This window comes from Aedes aegypti, chromosome 2 (genome assembly GCF_002204515.2).
Source record: "Aedes aegypti strain LVP_AGWG chromosome 2, AaegL5.0 Primary Assembly, whole genome shotgun sequence".
In the NCBI taxonomy this organism is placed as follows: Eukaryota; Metazoa; Arthropoda; class Insecta; order Diptera; family Culicidae; genus Aedes; species Aedes aegypti.
Window position 1 is genome coordinate 251,001,666 of NC_035108.1, and position 16,710 is coordinate 251,018,375.

Sequence of the window (16,710 nt, forward strand, 5' to 3'; positions counted from 1 at the left end):
CAGCAATAGCTAGGTATTTAGTTAGAGGGCTGAAATTGCCCTTTCTGGTGGTTATACGGCTTTCGATTGCTGCCGACCGGCAAATGGTTCGACTGACGTAATAGCACTCTTCTTGTGGTGGTTAAGATCTGAAGAGAGAAAGGTCTGACCATTTATCTCCCGTATGGGCCAAATGCAATCGATCATCGTGTTTGTCTTGTTTCCATCGGTTGGATGTCGGATTGCTTGACCCTTCCATTATGTGTGGCAGTGAATGGATTTGACATTTGACGTTTTGAGCAATAACTATGTTTTAGCTCGATTGGTGTTGATGCAAGTTGTAGGGTTGCTATTATTAGTATATATTAACGATTCGTGGTATAAGAGTTCCATCTTCTTCTTGGCATTACGTCCCAACGTAGACAGATCCTGCTTCTCAGCATTGTGTGCCCTCTGTGGAAGTGACAGTTACAGACGTAACAGCTAGAATAATCATCAATTTAAAACATAGTCACTTGAACATTTACGCCCATTGCTAAAAATACTTTATTTGGCCAACCGTGAACTAGGTGGCGGTAGTGAGCAAACGTCCAACTCGAACAAAAGTGATGCGAGCACCGCGAGTGGCCCGTCGGCCAACTACTAGATATTAGAATTGGGCGCTATTCTGCTGTACGATGAAAATAATTAGAGTGTTACGTCTGTTTGTCTGTGGTTATTACTTAATTTAATCTAAATAAATAACGCATTAATCGTGGCAATCTTCTGCAACGTTTTTTGTGTAAAATTATTAATTATTTAAATTTTAATCATTTTTCAAATTTCATTTTGAATCCTCTGAAAAGCTTTCTTCCTGATATAACAACAGCTAGTCCATATTGGCACAGCATACAACATGGCTGGCCTGGAAATTTGTTTAAACCTATACACATGATATTCTTTTCTAATTACTGAGCTCTTCTCTACAAAAAAATCAACGCTCACTAAATCATTCGGTCAAGCCTCTTCTCAAACTTGCGAAAATCTAACGCAGAAAAGTTGGCTAAACGTAGTGCGAAACAGGAAAGGCAAAAATTCGCGAAACTTTATGGCTTTCCGCAATTGTCAATGACCCTGAAGTGGCTTACCGCTATTTCTATGCTACACCGTCAGACTTTTGATGATCGCTCTTCGCAGCGGTGCACAGGATACGAGGTATCGAGGTAACTAATAGCTCACGGGTTTATTTTCGCTCGGAAAGCTAAGCCACCGATAATTGTGCACTACTTGGTGGAAGCAAAGGGAACAAACTTCGCAAATGCAAAAATCGCGAAACGGAAAGCAATTTCCTCCCATAGCAACTTGTTCTTATTTGGATGCTCTTGTGGGTCTCGATCTTGGCGCTGCTGCCAACAATGGCTTCGATCGAAGTGGATACACGATTAATATTGATTTTTTTTCTCCTGCAATTGAACTCCACTAGACCAGCTAAGACCCGACAGTTTCAATTAAAACATCCTCATATTTATTCCCGCCGAGCAATTGAGACCGATTTCTTCATCATCCCATCGTGGGTCAATAAATCGACCGTAATTGGAATCGATGCCTTCTTTATGGCGTCGCCTCGATCGATCGCCGTCATCATCCCTGTTGCAAAAATCTTTCAATTTGAAGCGTTCAGTTTCATGCAGGCAATTGCGCCAGGTTTTTGCTGCGACTGTCGAGACAGTCAACGCTTCTGGACAAACCTATTTGAAAGTTTGATGGTGACGATCAGTGTTGCATGGCTGGTGGCGGACCTTATTTTAGAGACGGTCACTATTTCAATATCGCAGGTTCTTCAGAAATTTATTCTCCAATTTGACGAAAAAATGCTTCAGAAATTATATTTTAGAGATTTATTTTGGGATACTAAAGAAATAATTTCATTAGTACACGCAGGCACCGTCCGTTCACAGAGAGGCCTGTGTTATCTGCAAACAAAAATTGTTGACATCCCTGAGGCAACTCAGGTACGTCAGATGTGAAAATATTTTTTTAATATTGGCCTCAAAATGCTGCCTTGAGAAACACCAGCTTTTATAGGAAGTCTTTCAGACTTGGAGTTCTTATAATTAACCTGACGTATACGATTGGAAAGATAACTGTCGGATGTTTTTTCTACTTCAAGGGGAGCGAGGCCAGTAGAATAGCCTTCAGCTTTGTTCGAACGAATGAAATTTGTGACACGTAAAAGTTGATAAGTGGTCGAATGTCCATGTCCGAAATCCGAACTGAATTTTCGTTGATCATTCTGTTCAAAGTGACCTTTTCAAAAAGTTTACCTATGGAGGAAAGCAAGCTGATTGAGCATTTCTCCATTTGTCAGGGAAATAAGCCATGAGATCTCTGAAAATCCTATTTTTAAGACACTCAGTTGCTACCAACCCTGGTGTAGGCCACCGTCGTCGTAATTACAATAGATCAAGCATTTAGTTACATCTTTTTTGTTCCTCTGTGGTAGGTATTGTACTTTGTACAGTTTTTGTATATTGATGAAGAGAAAAAGCTAATTAATGTTCACTTTGTGAAAGAAACGTTTTCGGCAAATCATTCGCCAGATTGAAGAAGTGTCCCATTCTTGTAGAAAATGATATTTGTAAAAGACCTACAGCTTTTCGGATGTACATATAAGCTTCAAAGCTTGATCATCAATTTCAATTAAATAGAACAAAATTCCTTGTTAACTACCATTCTGCAAAGCAGAATCTTCCCAACAACCTTTTGGAACACACGCATTTCTATCCATAACTGCCAAATAAAAAATCGGACATCATCAATAATCGCATCTTCAATTTTCCCATCATTTCTGTTCCGCAGAAGTCACCTCAAGCTGGAATCCCTAGAGGACGCCGTTGTGCTGGACGACCCCGCCGAAGACCTCCTGCAAGATAAACGGGGCTGCCCCGCCTACGTGTCGCCGGAAATCCTGAAAGCGAACACCACCTACTCCGGAAAGGCTGCCGACATGTGGTCCCTCGGGGTGATCCTCTACACCATGCTGGTCGGAAGGTGAGCGAAGAAATTGCTTAATTATATGGGTGCGGCATCTCTCTCCGTGTGTAGTAATGCAATGCTCAATGCTTGTCGTTGTCGAGCTTGAGAATTGTTTGCCATTTGCCAATGCAAAACTGAAAATGCTTTTTCTTTGTTATTTACGGATCGAACCGAACAAATGGCAGAGACGATTGTTAGATTGTTCGGATGTAGGTTATAAAACTTTCATTGCTGTGCTTCCTTTTGTGGCGTTTTTGCTGCTGATTGGCTGTCTTTATTATTACTTTAACAGAAAAAAAAGAAATGTTGGAATTACTTGATAAATGACATGAGTTGTTCATAAAAGTAGCCTTATTTTATACGAAAAGAATCAAACTCTAAAATCCTCAGTTATCCCCCAAAAATGTGTTCAATTGGACTCTAAGAAGCTACTATAAAAGTTTTTGAGCGGAATCCAACAAGTATAAAGGGGGACTGAACAAGTTTGAAAGTTGTATGGAGAAAATCTACGAAATATATGGGAAAGACTGTTGCAATTACATTTTCTGACGTTGGTGGCGTTGGTTTGCTAAGAAACATTCTGTGTTTTCTTGAAATTGTATCTGTGTGAATTCAGGTGATATTCCTGGTGTTATTTTCGAAAGTAATTGTGAAATTCATGTCCTGGAAGCAATTTATTAGGATTTTCTTTTCTGTATAATATGTGAAATTGAAGTTCACCAGAAATTAAAACACCGGCAATAACAATTTTACCAAATAACAATAAAAAATTCAAAAATAATTGATTTCCAAGTTCAGATATTATCGTCTGAACCGATTTTACCCGAAAATCTTTTAACTGATCTACACAATTTCATAAAAATGGTTCAAATCTTTGTTTTTCAAGAAATTCCTTCTAAGTTTCTGCAAAACTAAAATGATGTTAAAAACTGAAAATGAACTAAAATAATAGTGTTTTGACAGAATTGCTCGTTAGGCTAGAATTTAATACGCCATGCTGATTAGTTAAAAAAAAAAGACTGGCACTAGCAGTGCTGTTAAATGTCAAAATTTCGGAAACATTGAAATGCATATAGCGTTCTCCCATGCGGAATCTAGCATCAGCTGATATGGCCAACCGATAGTAGTTCAGGAATGGTCACCAAGAATAACATTTTCCGATAACTATTTCCACGGGAAAGATATTCACAATATTCAATTGTCAAAATCACGTGATATTCATGACATTTAACAGCACTGACCAGAAGGCGCTAGTAAGCTAACTAACTGCGTGTTAGTGCTGGCTAATCAAACAACTTTATCAAGAAAATAAGCTCTCTTATTTTTCAGCAGTATAAAATTTAAAAAAATATATATATTTCAGGCTCACTAACGCCTCCTACTGGCAGAGCTTTAAGCTAACAATTTTATTCTCGTGAAGTCCTTGTCGCCTCATACGACTTTGTCGAATACACAAGCCTTCGAACTTGTTTGTTAGAGAAATATTTTCCTTAAAAGTGCCCATCACACGATATATGGACGATTGATAGTAGTTTTTTTTTAATTGACTTCAAATTTTGAAAATCATTTTTTTATCAGTGTGGGCCCCAAATGAGAATTTTTGCAGTATTTGTATTCAAAAATTTATTCAATTATGTAAAAGTAATCCATACAACACTTATTGGAGAAGAAATTGACATTTTTTGAATGAATCATTAAAAAACCAATTGGGGCAAAAAAGTTTAGCACTTTCCAAAAGATAGTCCAGATAAATTTTGGAAAAAACTAATTATTGAAAGTGGCTTGGTTAGTCAAGGTTTACAAATCCAGAAAGTTTTATTGAAATCAGAGAAAGTGATGCCAGCATCTACTCCAGTTGGCGCGAAATGCGTCCATCAGCGTTTTGATGTATACGAATTCAAATAATTTGATGCACAGTAGCTCAATCTAGTGGAGAGATTAGAAAGATTCACGTCCAAAATATCGAGTTATTTTGAACCTAAACTAGTTGATCTTTTTTTATATCCTGAGTGGTTCAGGGGACATGTTTTTTTAATTTCTCCTACAGGTCATATACATATATCCTCAATCGATTGAGTTGATTTCTCCATAAAATTCATTCTAAAAACTTAGGCATTTCTCCTGCGTCAGAAACTTCAAATGATATTCGTTAAAAAATACTACTCTTCCGTGTAATAAAACAACTAGAAAATAAATCATAAATGAATATCAATATTATTTCCGATTTTTGCCATCATGTGATACAGTTTTCAATCTCTGTAGTCAGTTATCACAGTTATTCAAACCATGGTTTAGATTAGATAATGCTTACCAATGGCAGTGCTGTAAACATTCGAAACTTTGCGCGACTTTAGTTTCGTTTCCATGGTCAGCAGTCATTTTATTTTTCTGCATTCATCCTTTTTCGCCACGTCTCACACACAGCGGTAGAATCACCTCTCACACACGAGCGGTAGAATGAAAATCGAGAAACACAAAAAAACTGTCAATTGAATGTCGTCTGACACGATGACATTTGCATAAACCATAAGTTTTGCATAGAATTCAGACATATCGGATAACAACATGACTAGTTTGATCTTGCTTGTTTCGAATGTGATACTCATACAGCAGCGCTTACTACAAACAATGACAGAAACAAACAAACCAGTAACATTCTCTGGCCAAGCTATTTTGTTCAGAGGCATTCGCCTTGAGACACTCAAAAATGTATTTTTTGTTACGCTGTGTAATTGCTTCGATCGTGTGAAACAAACACTTCCACACTGTCCAAACAATTTCTGTTTCTTTTTGCACAAATACAATACTGATCTGTACAGAATAGTTCGTTAGGAATATTCAAAGCTAAACTTATGGTACGAAACATTTCGAAACAACTACTATGAAAGTTTTTGGGCGGAATCCATAAAGTCTTAATAGGTACTCAATGAATTTGACAATTAAAAGTTGTAGAAAATCGACCAAAGTCATACGAAAATCTTTCCAATTACAGTCAGTGACAAAAGCCAGTAACCAAATGCTGTTTTCCAAGTTGTGCCCAAGTTTGGGGTTTTGTATATTAGCTCCTAATATACAGAACCCCTAATTGACTGAAATTTTAATGAATAACCTGAAGTTTTGTTTCGCCTGCAGCGCCCCTTATTAGAAAGTGTAATTTAAACATACATTTGATATCTTTCCTGTAGCAAAACTTCAAACTTACACTGTAGCTTCCGGGGATCTGAATGAACAAATTTGTGGTGTGTAACTTAAGATTTTTGCAGTACGATAGTTCTGGATCACTCTTAATTTCGGATAAATGTTGAACGAAATTTTCACACTCTAAATTTTTGTAAAAATGATAAAAAATTTCTGCATTTATTGATATTTTTTGCAAAACTTTTTGTGAATAATTTGGTAGATTTTCAACTGAAACTCCTGATAAAGTTTTGGTTTGGTTTTAGACAGATCCATATCAAACTTTCAATGGTAATTTGCTAGAAGTCTTTGGCGCGAACTCTGTGAATGAATTACTGGACAAATAAAAAATCCTATAATTCGTGGGAGCAGTTTGCCATATTTTTGGTAGAATTTGGTTTTCTTGGAAATACATAGGTCTCAATTTGGTAGATATTTTTGAAACAATTTACTTTCCAATAGTTCCGCCAACAAACACGCAAGTAAAGTTTATGAAAGTAATTTATAAAGGAACTCCTGAAGGAAGTCTTGTAAAAATTTCTGGACGAATTCCTACAAAACTGAAGGTGTTTTTTCCGTTCAAAGTTTATCCTGATGTTTTTTTTTTGAGGATAGGTGGAAACTTATCTTTAATAGAGTCACAGTTCGACCTATGGTTCTCCAAGAATTTGCTTCCAATTTTGTGCAATACAAAATTGTAAGGTACCAAAATTTGTCGGAAATGATGTGAGGATAGAACGCGTGAACGCGATATAGCAAAACTTACGTATTGAGGGTTTTTGTAGATGAGCGCAGCGTATGGAAGCATTCATATCTTTTGAACTTTTCAACTTCATATTTACCTTGCGGATTAGGCTTAGAATAATTTGTTTAAAATATGTAGAAGAACATTCTGAACATACAGTTGACAGTTCCTTACTCGGTATTCTGTAACTCGATGGAATGCGTGGTTCCCTCAATTCAGCTCACCTTAGTCATACTGGTAACTTTTGTTTTCGGCTGCGCAGTCTTTGAAAATGCGTTGATTTTAGTTAATTTGACCTTATTGATTAATTTCGAGCCCTGAAGAAGGTCCGACCTAAGGACCGAAACGTCGGCGAAGATTTTGAAAGACTGCACAGCACAAATGTTACCGATATATAAAAAATACAGTCGAATCCAATAGTTTTAGCCATACTGTTGGTCCCTTTAATCTAACATACTTAGACCATGATTTTACCACTAGCATACACATAAACCATGTAGACTTTTCTGGTGATGGATAGAATTGAAGGTTCTTAACAAATTCTACGTTCAAATTTTAAAAATTTGTTATGGACAAAAATCTTCTCAATTTATGATATCGCCCTAAAATTTATTGGTAACCAATTGGTACATTGCTACTGACACTCGGTTACCAATTGCTTTTAGGGCGAAATCGTAAGCTATCAGATAAATCTACGCCTCCTAGATTTGTATATTGTAAAACAACAGGCGTAACACGGTAGAAATAGAAACGAATCTTATCAAAATTGTGATTAACTCATTGTTAGTACGAAAATATCATAACTATCAGGTAAAACGATCTTATAGTAAAATTATTTCGTTTTCTATTAGTACGAATCACTGTGGTACGAGACAACTATCCGTTCGTCAACACAAGAAATTTTTTGCAGCTACCTCAGAATCTGTTTCTACAGAATAAAGTCTTCTTGACAACTTTTTTCCATTATGCGCAGGTCAAGTATTACCATGTAATAGATTAGCGCTCCCTAATCCTCTTTTGGTATCTCAAGCCAAATCATACACGAACTCATTAATCTCGCGACATACCGAGTGAAAGCAATCAACTTCTCTTCATGTTTCAATCCGGGCTCTTCGATCTCGACAATTCACGATTGGACAGGATTATCCGTCACCTGGGCACTTGGTGGTGGTTCCATCATCGGGGCTGACATCAGTGTCCACCAACAAGAAAGACGATGACTCCAACGAGTACATTAGCATTTTATAGCTCACGTTTTCTGGAAGTAAATACAAACTCAAGACCAGCAAATCTCTTCACGGCTGCTGATCCCATCACTATTATTGGACACGATGCGGTCATCATCGCGCCGTCATGAGGGCCAAGTCCGAACATGAATGCACAGGTACTCTCCGGGGGTTCTGGGGTGGCGGTAGCAACTTACCGCTGAGCTGCGCTTGGAGGTCCAGGTGAGAGGAAAGTACCGTAAACGCTAGCTCGACCTCATCCGTTTGGCGATTGGTCGCGGGCAGAGATTTTCTTACTTTGTCCGAACATGTTTCGTCTAGTGCTTCTATGCGCACAGTTTAATCGGTTTGCTTGTAGATTTAGGTTGAAAGTGCGCTCCAATCATGTGAATCATGGTTGGAACTCGGAAAGCTGAAAATCGGATCAAAAGGTGAAACAAGATAATGGTTCAGAGCTCATCATGTGCATTCCGGAGCGTTGGTGTGCATAACTAAGAGCATGAATCATTGCCCAAAATTCTGGAAACACGAGGGACACCGACCAAGAATGCGGAAATTCCAAAGTTTTTGTGGTTGGGATGGTATCCTTGAATTGACACATAAACTTTTAAAACAATATTATATGTAAAGCTAAATGAATGGCTCGATCGTAAAAAAAGAAGCACACCGCATCATCATCGTCGTTTAGTGACGGAATGCAACAAAGTCATCAATCGTCTAAAGCAGAGGCAGGTGGGACGCTAGGGTGCGCCCCACTTTTTCGAAAGTTCTCAAAACACAAAGTTCATGTGCTGTTCGGAATTCAAATAGCATAAAAGGGGAAACTTTAAAGTTTAGCATAATATAGACTGACTGTTCATTTCAATGGTTGCTGCTCCGTGATTAATCAGATCTGGTAAGAATTGCACTTCAATCCAAATGAATAAGAGATGGGACTTTCCGCGTACTCTCGAAGTGCACATTTTAGCAACTCTTATATTATTGATCAATAACAGCACCGATCATGTACTCATAACCAGTTGGTATGGGTAAGGAATGTTAGGGTGTGATTGTTGCTTCTAGAGACCGAAAATACCTCTGCATCTCCACAATCACCACGGGACGACTCTCACTTAACTAGTTTGCATTTTTGGCTCGCGGTGGAAAGATATCTGTACATACATACGAACGGGCCTTCCTTAGCCGAGTGGTTAGAGTCCGCGGCTACAAAGCAAAGTCATGCTGAAGGTGTCTGGGTTCGATTTACGGTCGATCCAGGATCTTTTCGTAATGGAAATTTCCTTGACTTCCCTGGCCATAAAGTCTCATCATACATGCCACACGATGTACGAATGCGAAAAAGGCAACTTTGGCAAAGAAAGCTCTCATAAGTGCTCATAAGAACAATAAGCTGAGCAGCAGGCTTTGTCCCAGAGAAAGCATAATGCCAAGAAGAAGAAGAAGAAAATACAACTATTATCATTAGCATGAAACGAGCTCACCAGTTAGCAACCACAATTGCTCTTGATATCGTTGCTCACCCCATAGGAGCAACGGAATCAAAAGACCACATACTCATAAAAAGAGTAACTTCAATGTTTGAACCAGCTGGATCCTATTCTTGGCACTTTTGATTGACTTCGGCAATGAGGTTTTTATGAAAGCTGTTATATGAGTTCAAATTTGGCCACAATATGCGTCGTACTGAAGCGCTTCTTAATTCAAAGTTTCAGATAGAGAAAAACCCCTATGCCAAAGTGAATCATGTAAGTGCCCAAGTGGATCTGCACCCTATATTTAAAAGTGACGCAAGCAACTTGTTGGTGAATACTTAAGTTTTAAAATATGACCTATGGTTTTAAACCAATTTTATTTTATTTTAGATCTTCAAAATTGAAATTATTAAATTTGTCTAAAACTATAACTTGTATAAGTTTAAAGTAGTTTTTCCTCATGTTACTTTGGAAAAGAGTCAAATTTGTTAGATCATTACTTCAGGGTTGGTAGCAGGTCTCTTTTTAGAAACTTGTTCATTGTTTTAATGCAAGTCTGGACTTTTAATGAATGATCTCTAAACTCACTTTTTCCTTATTTTGCTTGCAGTGAATCCTGGGGGCTTCAGATGAACCGTCAGAGACTGTTATACGACTTTTACACTGTTCTCAGATTCCTCGAAGAAAAGCTTCAGGATTTTTTCTAGGGAATTTTTCAGAGATTTCTTCTAGAATACAATCTGAGAATTATCCAGGAATTCCTCCATAAACTCCTTTTAGTATAATTCTCTTCTGAATTCTTCCAGCGATTTTTCAATAAACAGTTCAATTTTATTAAGAATTTAATCCAAGGAATCCTATTTCCTCAGAGATTTCTCTGAGAATTCACAGAGAACTCGATTTTATTCTATTACGGTCACCAAGGAATTACTCCAAAAAATCCTCCATCGAGAAAAATCAGGGTAGAATACTTCCAGATTTTTTTTTAATTGACCTAAGATTTCTGATGAAGTTTCTCAACAAATGTTTCAAGATATTTCTGCATGGAATACTCCTGCAGTTCTATCAAACATTTCTCTAGTAATTTCACAAGTAAAATTTCCGTGGATTATTCAAAATCTCGTTCAATGTCTTATACCAATTAATACATCAGCAGAGTGCTTCGTGAAGTCCTAGCAGGACGTCAAAGTTTTTTTTATTAATCACCAAACGCAACAAACTCTTTGAATGGTTTGCCACCAGAGGTGTCGACATATTTTTAGAAGACTATGTAAATAGATAACTTTTTAAATGAAGGTTACACTTACCAAGGTGTATACAGATTGTGCAGCTTCTGAATCCCTTCCATTAACAAAAACTCCTTCCCGTGACAACCATACAGATGCAGAGGTACACTCGATATTTAGTAAAAATGGATGTCATACTAACATTTCTTTTCTTCCTCGATGACCGTAAGGACGTGGCCGGCGCCGTCATTGACCTTATATTTGGAATTCTCGAAATTATACACTGAAGACCAGACACTCAAATCATTCATACTCAATTTCGTCCAGAGTTTTGCAAGGAATTCCTACAGGATTTCATCCAGAGATTCTAGTATATTAGCTAAGGTTTCCTCAAGTGTCCAGTAGTTCTTTCAGAAATCTTTGTAGTAGTTTATCAAAGACGAATTCCATCCAGAAAGAGTCGAAAAAAAATAAAAATAAATCTCGATAGTCTTCGATGTGGATCAAATTTTGCACATGTTTTTGGTATGGTAGAATAAATGTTTTCCATAAAAAAATTCTCGATTACTTTTTCAAATCGACGTAAATAACTTTCATACGGTTTTGAGAAAACTAATTGAGAAGAATCACAACCTGTCTTCTACTGTTTTAAAATGAATCACCTTTTTTACATTTTTTTAGCCATGTACATCGCTCAAATTTTGCATACAATCAGATCACGTTCAAAAACTAGGTAGTTTCTATTAATTTCAACAAAAATAATTATAACAAAATGATAAGCCGTTTCACACAGCTACTTTCAACGTTTTTCTACCAGTGTAAAATCGGCTCAAGTAGTGGTTTGTTTTGATTCGTGGTTAAGTCACATTGTCTCTCTATACAGCGGGGCGGCGAAAGTAGTGGTTAGGTTGCGAAAGTTGAAAATCTTACTTTCGTCGTTTTGTAAATCCGAAAATTAAACGTTCTAAAAATGAAAAATCTAGTTTAGTAGGAGCGGAACATGTAGAATTTCGTCTGCGATACACGTAGGATCAATAAAGTGATTTTATTCACTTTTTTGTCTTGAGACTATTTGAATAAGTTTTCGAGAATTGATCATTTTGACTGAAGTATAACATCTGAAAATGGCCTATACATTTTTGCTTGTACTTATTTGGAAAATTCTAACTCCGAAACTGTTGATTTTAGAGAAAAATGTTCTATGAAAAAGTTGTAGTAAACAGTTTGGGCTGTAAAATCATAGGGCATTTTCAAAAGTCAAAATGATCGAATTTTCTATGGAAAACACTTATTGTATCATACCAAAAACATGTGCAAAATTTACTGCAAATCGAAGATGGTCGAGTTCTGTGACTGACTGATTTGACATGGAATTCGTCAAAAGTAACTTTCGAGTTTACACTTCAAATAAATTGGTTGAAATCTTGAAGAAATACTGAACGGGAATTACGAAGAGAATTTTAAGAAATTTACTGAAGATCTCTTTAGTATGGTCTAAACAGGAATCTTGAAGGAAATCCGATGGAAAAATCAATGCATAAATTCCTAAGATAACTTGGGTTGTTTTCTTTGACAAATTTCTGAAAGAAACTTCTGAGGATTTTTTATGGAATCTGAGGTGATTTATGTGATTATTTTTAGGGAAATTTCAAGTTGATTTTTAAACCATGGTAAATACCTGCATTATTTATGATGATATTCCTGGAGAAAATCATGAAAAATGCATGCAGTTATACTTGAATTTCACAAAAACCTAAAAAATATTCATAGGGAACAATCTGGTTCGATTCTATGATGAACCAGACTCTTATCTCCTGGTTTCCGTTAGGTTTCTTTCTGTTTTCTTGGTTCTTGTTTGATCCTTTCCTTATGTCTAGTAGGTCTTTTTTTAGCTTGCCTCTAAAGTTCCAATTTTCATGATACTCAATCGCTATCAGCTCTGTAACTCCATGAGTACTCAACCAATTTCAAATCATGTATATGCTTTTGCTCAATGTTGCTGTGGGCTTTTTGCAGCCTTCCCGACCAGTGGATTACAACAGAGTTGTAACAGATTTTGTTACTCAGATAGACCGTTTTTTTAACAAAATATGTTGCATTTTTTGCTGGTTAGTAGTTAAAATAACAAAAAATGAACACAATTAAATCTACACTAAACATAATTGTAACAAAATCTGAATCTGAATAAAAATGTAACTTATTATGTTCCAAATCAAACAAAAATATAACTCATTTTGTTATTTTCCATAACAAAATTAGAACAAATTTTTTTATAACCAATTGCTCTCGATTTGTTATCACAAATTGTGTTATGAATACCTATGTTTTGAATTGAAACAAATTTGAAACAGCCTTTGTTATTATAACTGATTTTGTTTCAATTATGTTATAATTTCCTCCATCAACTCAAAGTGCTTCTTACAAAAATGAAACAAAATTTGTTATTTGTAACAAATCTTGATATCATTGTGCTATAATTTTGTTGTAATCCACTGGTCGGGCTACCATGTTCAAAATAGGTAAAGTCGTGGTCATTATTACGATGATAAAAGTTATAATAAAAACTACCAATCTATTTTGGCACGGTTCGATTTTGACGACATGAAATTTTTCGGCATGTTGCCAAAATCGGACGGGTACTGTGTTTTATAACTTCAAAATGCACCTTCAAGACGCTCGCGCCATTTCAACTCTTAATATGTTTGGCTCAAACTTTGAGGATATTCTTGTTATGTGATTTGAATTCAGATGAGCACACGAACCCTTGATTTTTCTAACTTTCGAAAGATGGGTCGCACCCTATTGGACACGTTCGCTCCTCTCCAAGCGGGACAGTCAGCGCGGGATGCAATAATTTTGATCCCGAAATCGAAAACCCAGCGCTAATCGTGGATCATCAATTATCGAAACAGGTAGCACCCTCGACTTCGAGTCAGTTCAGTAGCCTCTTTTGACCTGTTTCGTTGTCGGTCACTTTTGGGGCAGCTGAAAGAAATGAATTTGTCTGGGCGATGACAGGTAATATTCAGACGATCGCTGGTGGTGGATGTTCTCTTTCTTGGTTGATTTGTAACGGTTTCGGATTAGTTGCACCTTTGTGTTCGGCAAATATTTGCATGTCTACATATAGCAGGTATCTGTTTCGGACAAGAAGATAACAAAGGCGTCCTAAGTTTCTATAAAGGCAATAAAGTACGTAGAACGATAACAATGGTGAACTAGACGAGGACAGATTTCATGAAAGTTTGGCTAATTGATATGTTTTGGTAGGGAATAGGGAGATAAACCCAAAATGACCGTTATAGATTAGAAGCTTGGTGAAGACAATCTTTGCATCTTACCAAAACTTTGGTGAGACATCTTCTTTAACAGCTCATACCCCACAATACGATTAGAAAGCCGATGAATCCTGTAAGACTGACTACGAAAAGTAAGGACAGATTATCATTAGAATTCTGTTTAGACTAAGTCTGGCATTTATCAGTCGAGTAGTTATGTGTTATATCCTGTTCTACTTCTTCTGTTTCTTGGCAGTACGTCCTTTACCTGAGGCTGAGCTTGCTTCTCAGCTTACTGTTCTTATGAGCACTTCCACAGTTATGACCTAAGTGCTTGCTTGCCAAAATTCGTATATCGTCTGGCTAGCACGTGAATACATTTCAATGTTAGCATATAGTATTTTATTGAAAGTAAATTATAGCCAACTAGCCACGGGCGAAAAGCTACTTTAATTAAGATAAATAATAGGTAACAATAAAAGTAATTACAGTATTTCATTAGATGTAGGTTACATTACGTGTAATCTTCAATAATTTTAACAGTGTAGGACTTTCAAATCAGAAAGCTAAAACATGTTGAAGAACTTGTCTTACTTATGCTGTAAGAGTTGTTTTCCTTCAACGTTGATCCTCAAAAACTCACAGATTGAACCTTCAAGTTTAAAAATTCAAATTGGAACCATAAAATGCAACTCAAATTAGAACAGCTGCCGTTTTCTGAACGCTTTTCGCCGGAGCTGTTGCGTGTGTCTCGACAGACCCCGGCTATTTTACGACCATCATCATCGGAACTGGTTTCCCAAGTCCGAGATCCTGAACCGGGCCAAAAATGCATCGCAACTTGCCCAGAAAGCATCATCCTTGCCCTAACCCTTTTATTCCCCCATTGGTTTGGCGGCAAAGCTTCATTTCCCTATGCACCGCACAAAGCATCGTCGGATATGCAATAATTTTTTTTTTTGGGGAGTTCTGGGACCCCAAAGCCATATAATTATGAGCGCGCGTGCACCTGCTGCCAAAAACGTTTTCCACTTCTTGCTCTCTTCGTTTTCTTGAGTTTGGTGCACTTTCGCAGGGCTGGTAGCGGGTCTCTCTTTAGAGGCTTGGTCTCTACGACTAGCCTATTTATAATGCGTGGTCTAATAAGTCGCATTTTATCCAAATGGTCTCTGAAGTTACTACTTTTCTTCTCCTTGCAGTGAATTCTGATTCGAAATACCTAACCAGTACAGGGATGTTCCCAAAATGCTATTCCTTGATTTTTCCACCCATTTTTCCAGTAGTTACTCTAACACATCTTGTTCAAGACAATAAAGCTCGAAGCTGTTTAGTGGAATATCCATAAGTAAGCACCCAGTCGCTCCCAGCCCTGCTGTCAGGTTTCTAAACTCGTTCCTGTCGGCGTAGCGTGGCGTCCAATCTTCGTTTTCGCGCAGTTTTGAATCCTTGTCCATAAGAATGATAGCGTTGCTTAAATGAGGACGAACCCATCTTCTTCGTGTGCTGAGGTGAGTTCTTGCAGGATCGGTTTTCTAGAGGCAGCACCCAGTAAGCGTGGCTGGCAAGCTGCTTCTTCTGCTGCTGTGATGGTCAGCTTTCGAACCCTTTGGGAAAACAGCTTGAGGGTCCTTTCATCATTTGGCCATTCGGCAACAGTAGGGAAACAGGAGAAAAACATATCGGGAGGGATAATTAATATCGATGATAATATGTTTTTTTGTGAGGCTCTAAAGTTTTCAACTTGAGCTTGGATTGCTTGCTTTCTTAAGAAACTTTAGGGAATAGAGAGAGAGGTTTGAAAAAGTGAAACCCAACTCGATTATTGAACGAAACGAAGGAAATAAAAACTTGAGATGGGTAAAGCTGTAATGTCCGAAAATTGGTTTATAATAAACGATCCTTTGATGTATGAAAATGTTCATTTCCAATAGAAGAAAGGTGCACAAGGCTTCGTTCTTCCCGTGGTGGGTTAATTTATTCATAAGCGTGCCTTTGCATGGTTTCGGGGAATTTATCAGTTCCAGTGCTCGTATGATTTAGAATGCGATAACAATCTACAAACGCGCTGTTATGTTCAATAGGATAGTCTTGTATTTCCCTTTTTCGTATACTCACTGTTGAAAGATAAGCATTGAATCTAAGATTGATTTTGTTATATTTTGTTCTCCAAATCGTCCTGATACTTGCCACTGCAATAAATTCATTAGTTTTATTGTGGCATCAGTCACCACATAATACCCAATATATTTATCCAGGTATCCAATAAATGAACTAGGAAGATAATATACAATTGTTGAGTAGCCCTATAACAGCTGTACATAGTGGGCTTGGTTCAATATCCGGCCTATGGTAACCTGGAAATCGACTTTGTTACCGTTCTAATTCAGGTAAATCTGAAGGAATTAATTAAGTTTAAAAAGGTCTCGCCATGGTTTGAAGATACTTCGATGATCCTTCCAGGACTGACTCTCCATGTACATTTTTACGGCCATTTTGTATAGTGAATTTATCGAAACCAAAATTAAATAAAACATGGCAAGCATGTTAAAAAAACGGTTTAATATAAATTTAATCAGGAAATTTCAACCAAAT

The 16,710-nt window shown here is 37.2% G+C and overlaps 1 protein-coding gene across 2 annotated transcripts in view; it reads left to right on the forward strand.

The window, feature by feature from the left end:
* LOC5569504 (tribbles homolog 2) overlaps positions 1–16,710 on the forward strand; it is a 183,402-nt gene that overhangs the window by 148,335 nt on the left and 18,357 nt on the right. For both annotated transcript variants that reach the window (XM_001658539.2, XM_021844790.1), the window contains exon 5: positions 2,818–3,009. In XM_001658539.2, the coding sequence (XP_001658589.2) occupies positions 2,818–3,009 (192 nt within the window). The remainder of the gene's footprint in view (positions 1–2,817; positions 3,010–16,710) is intronic.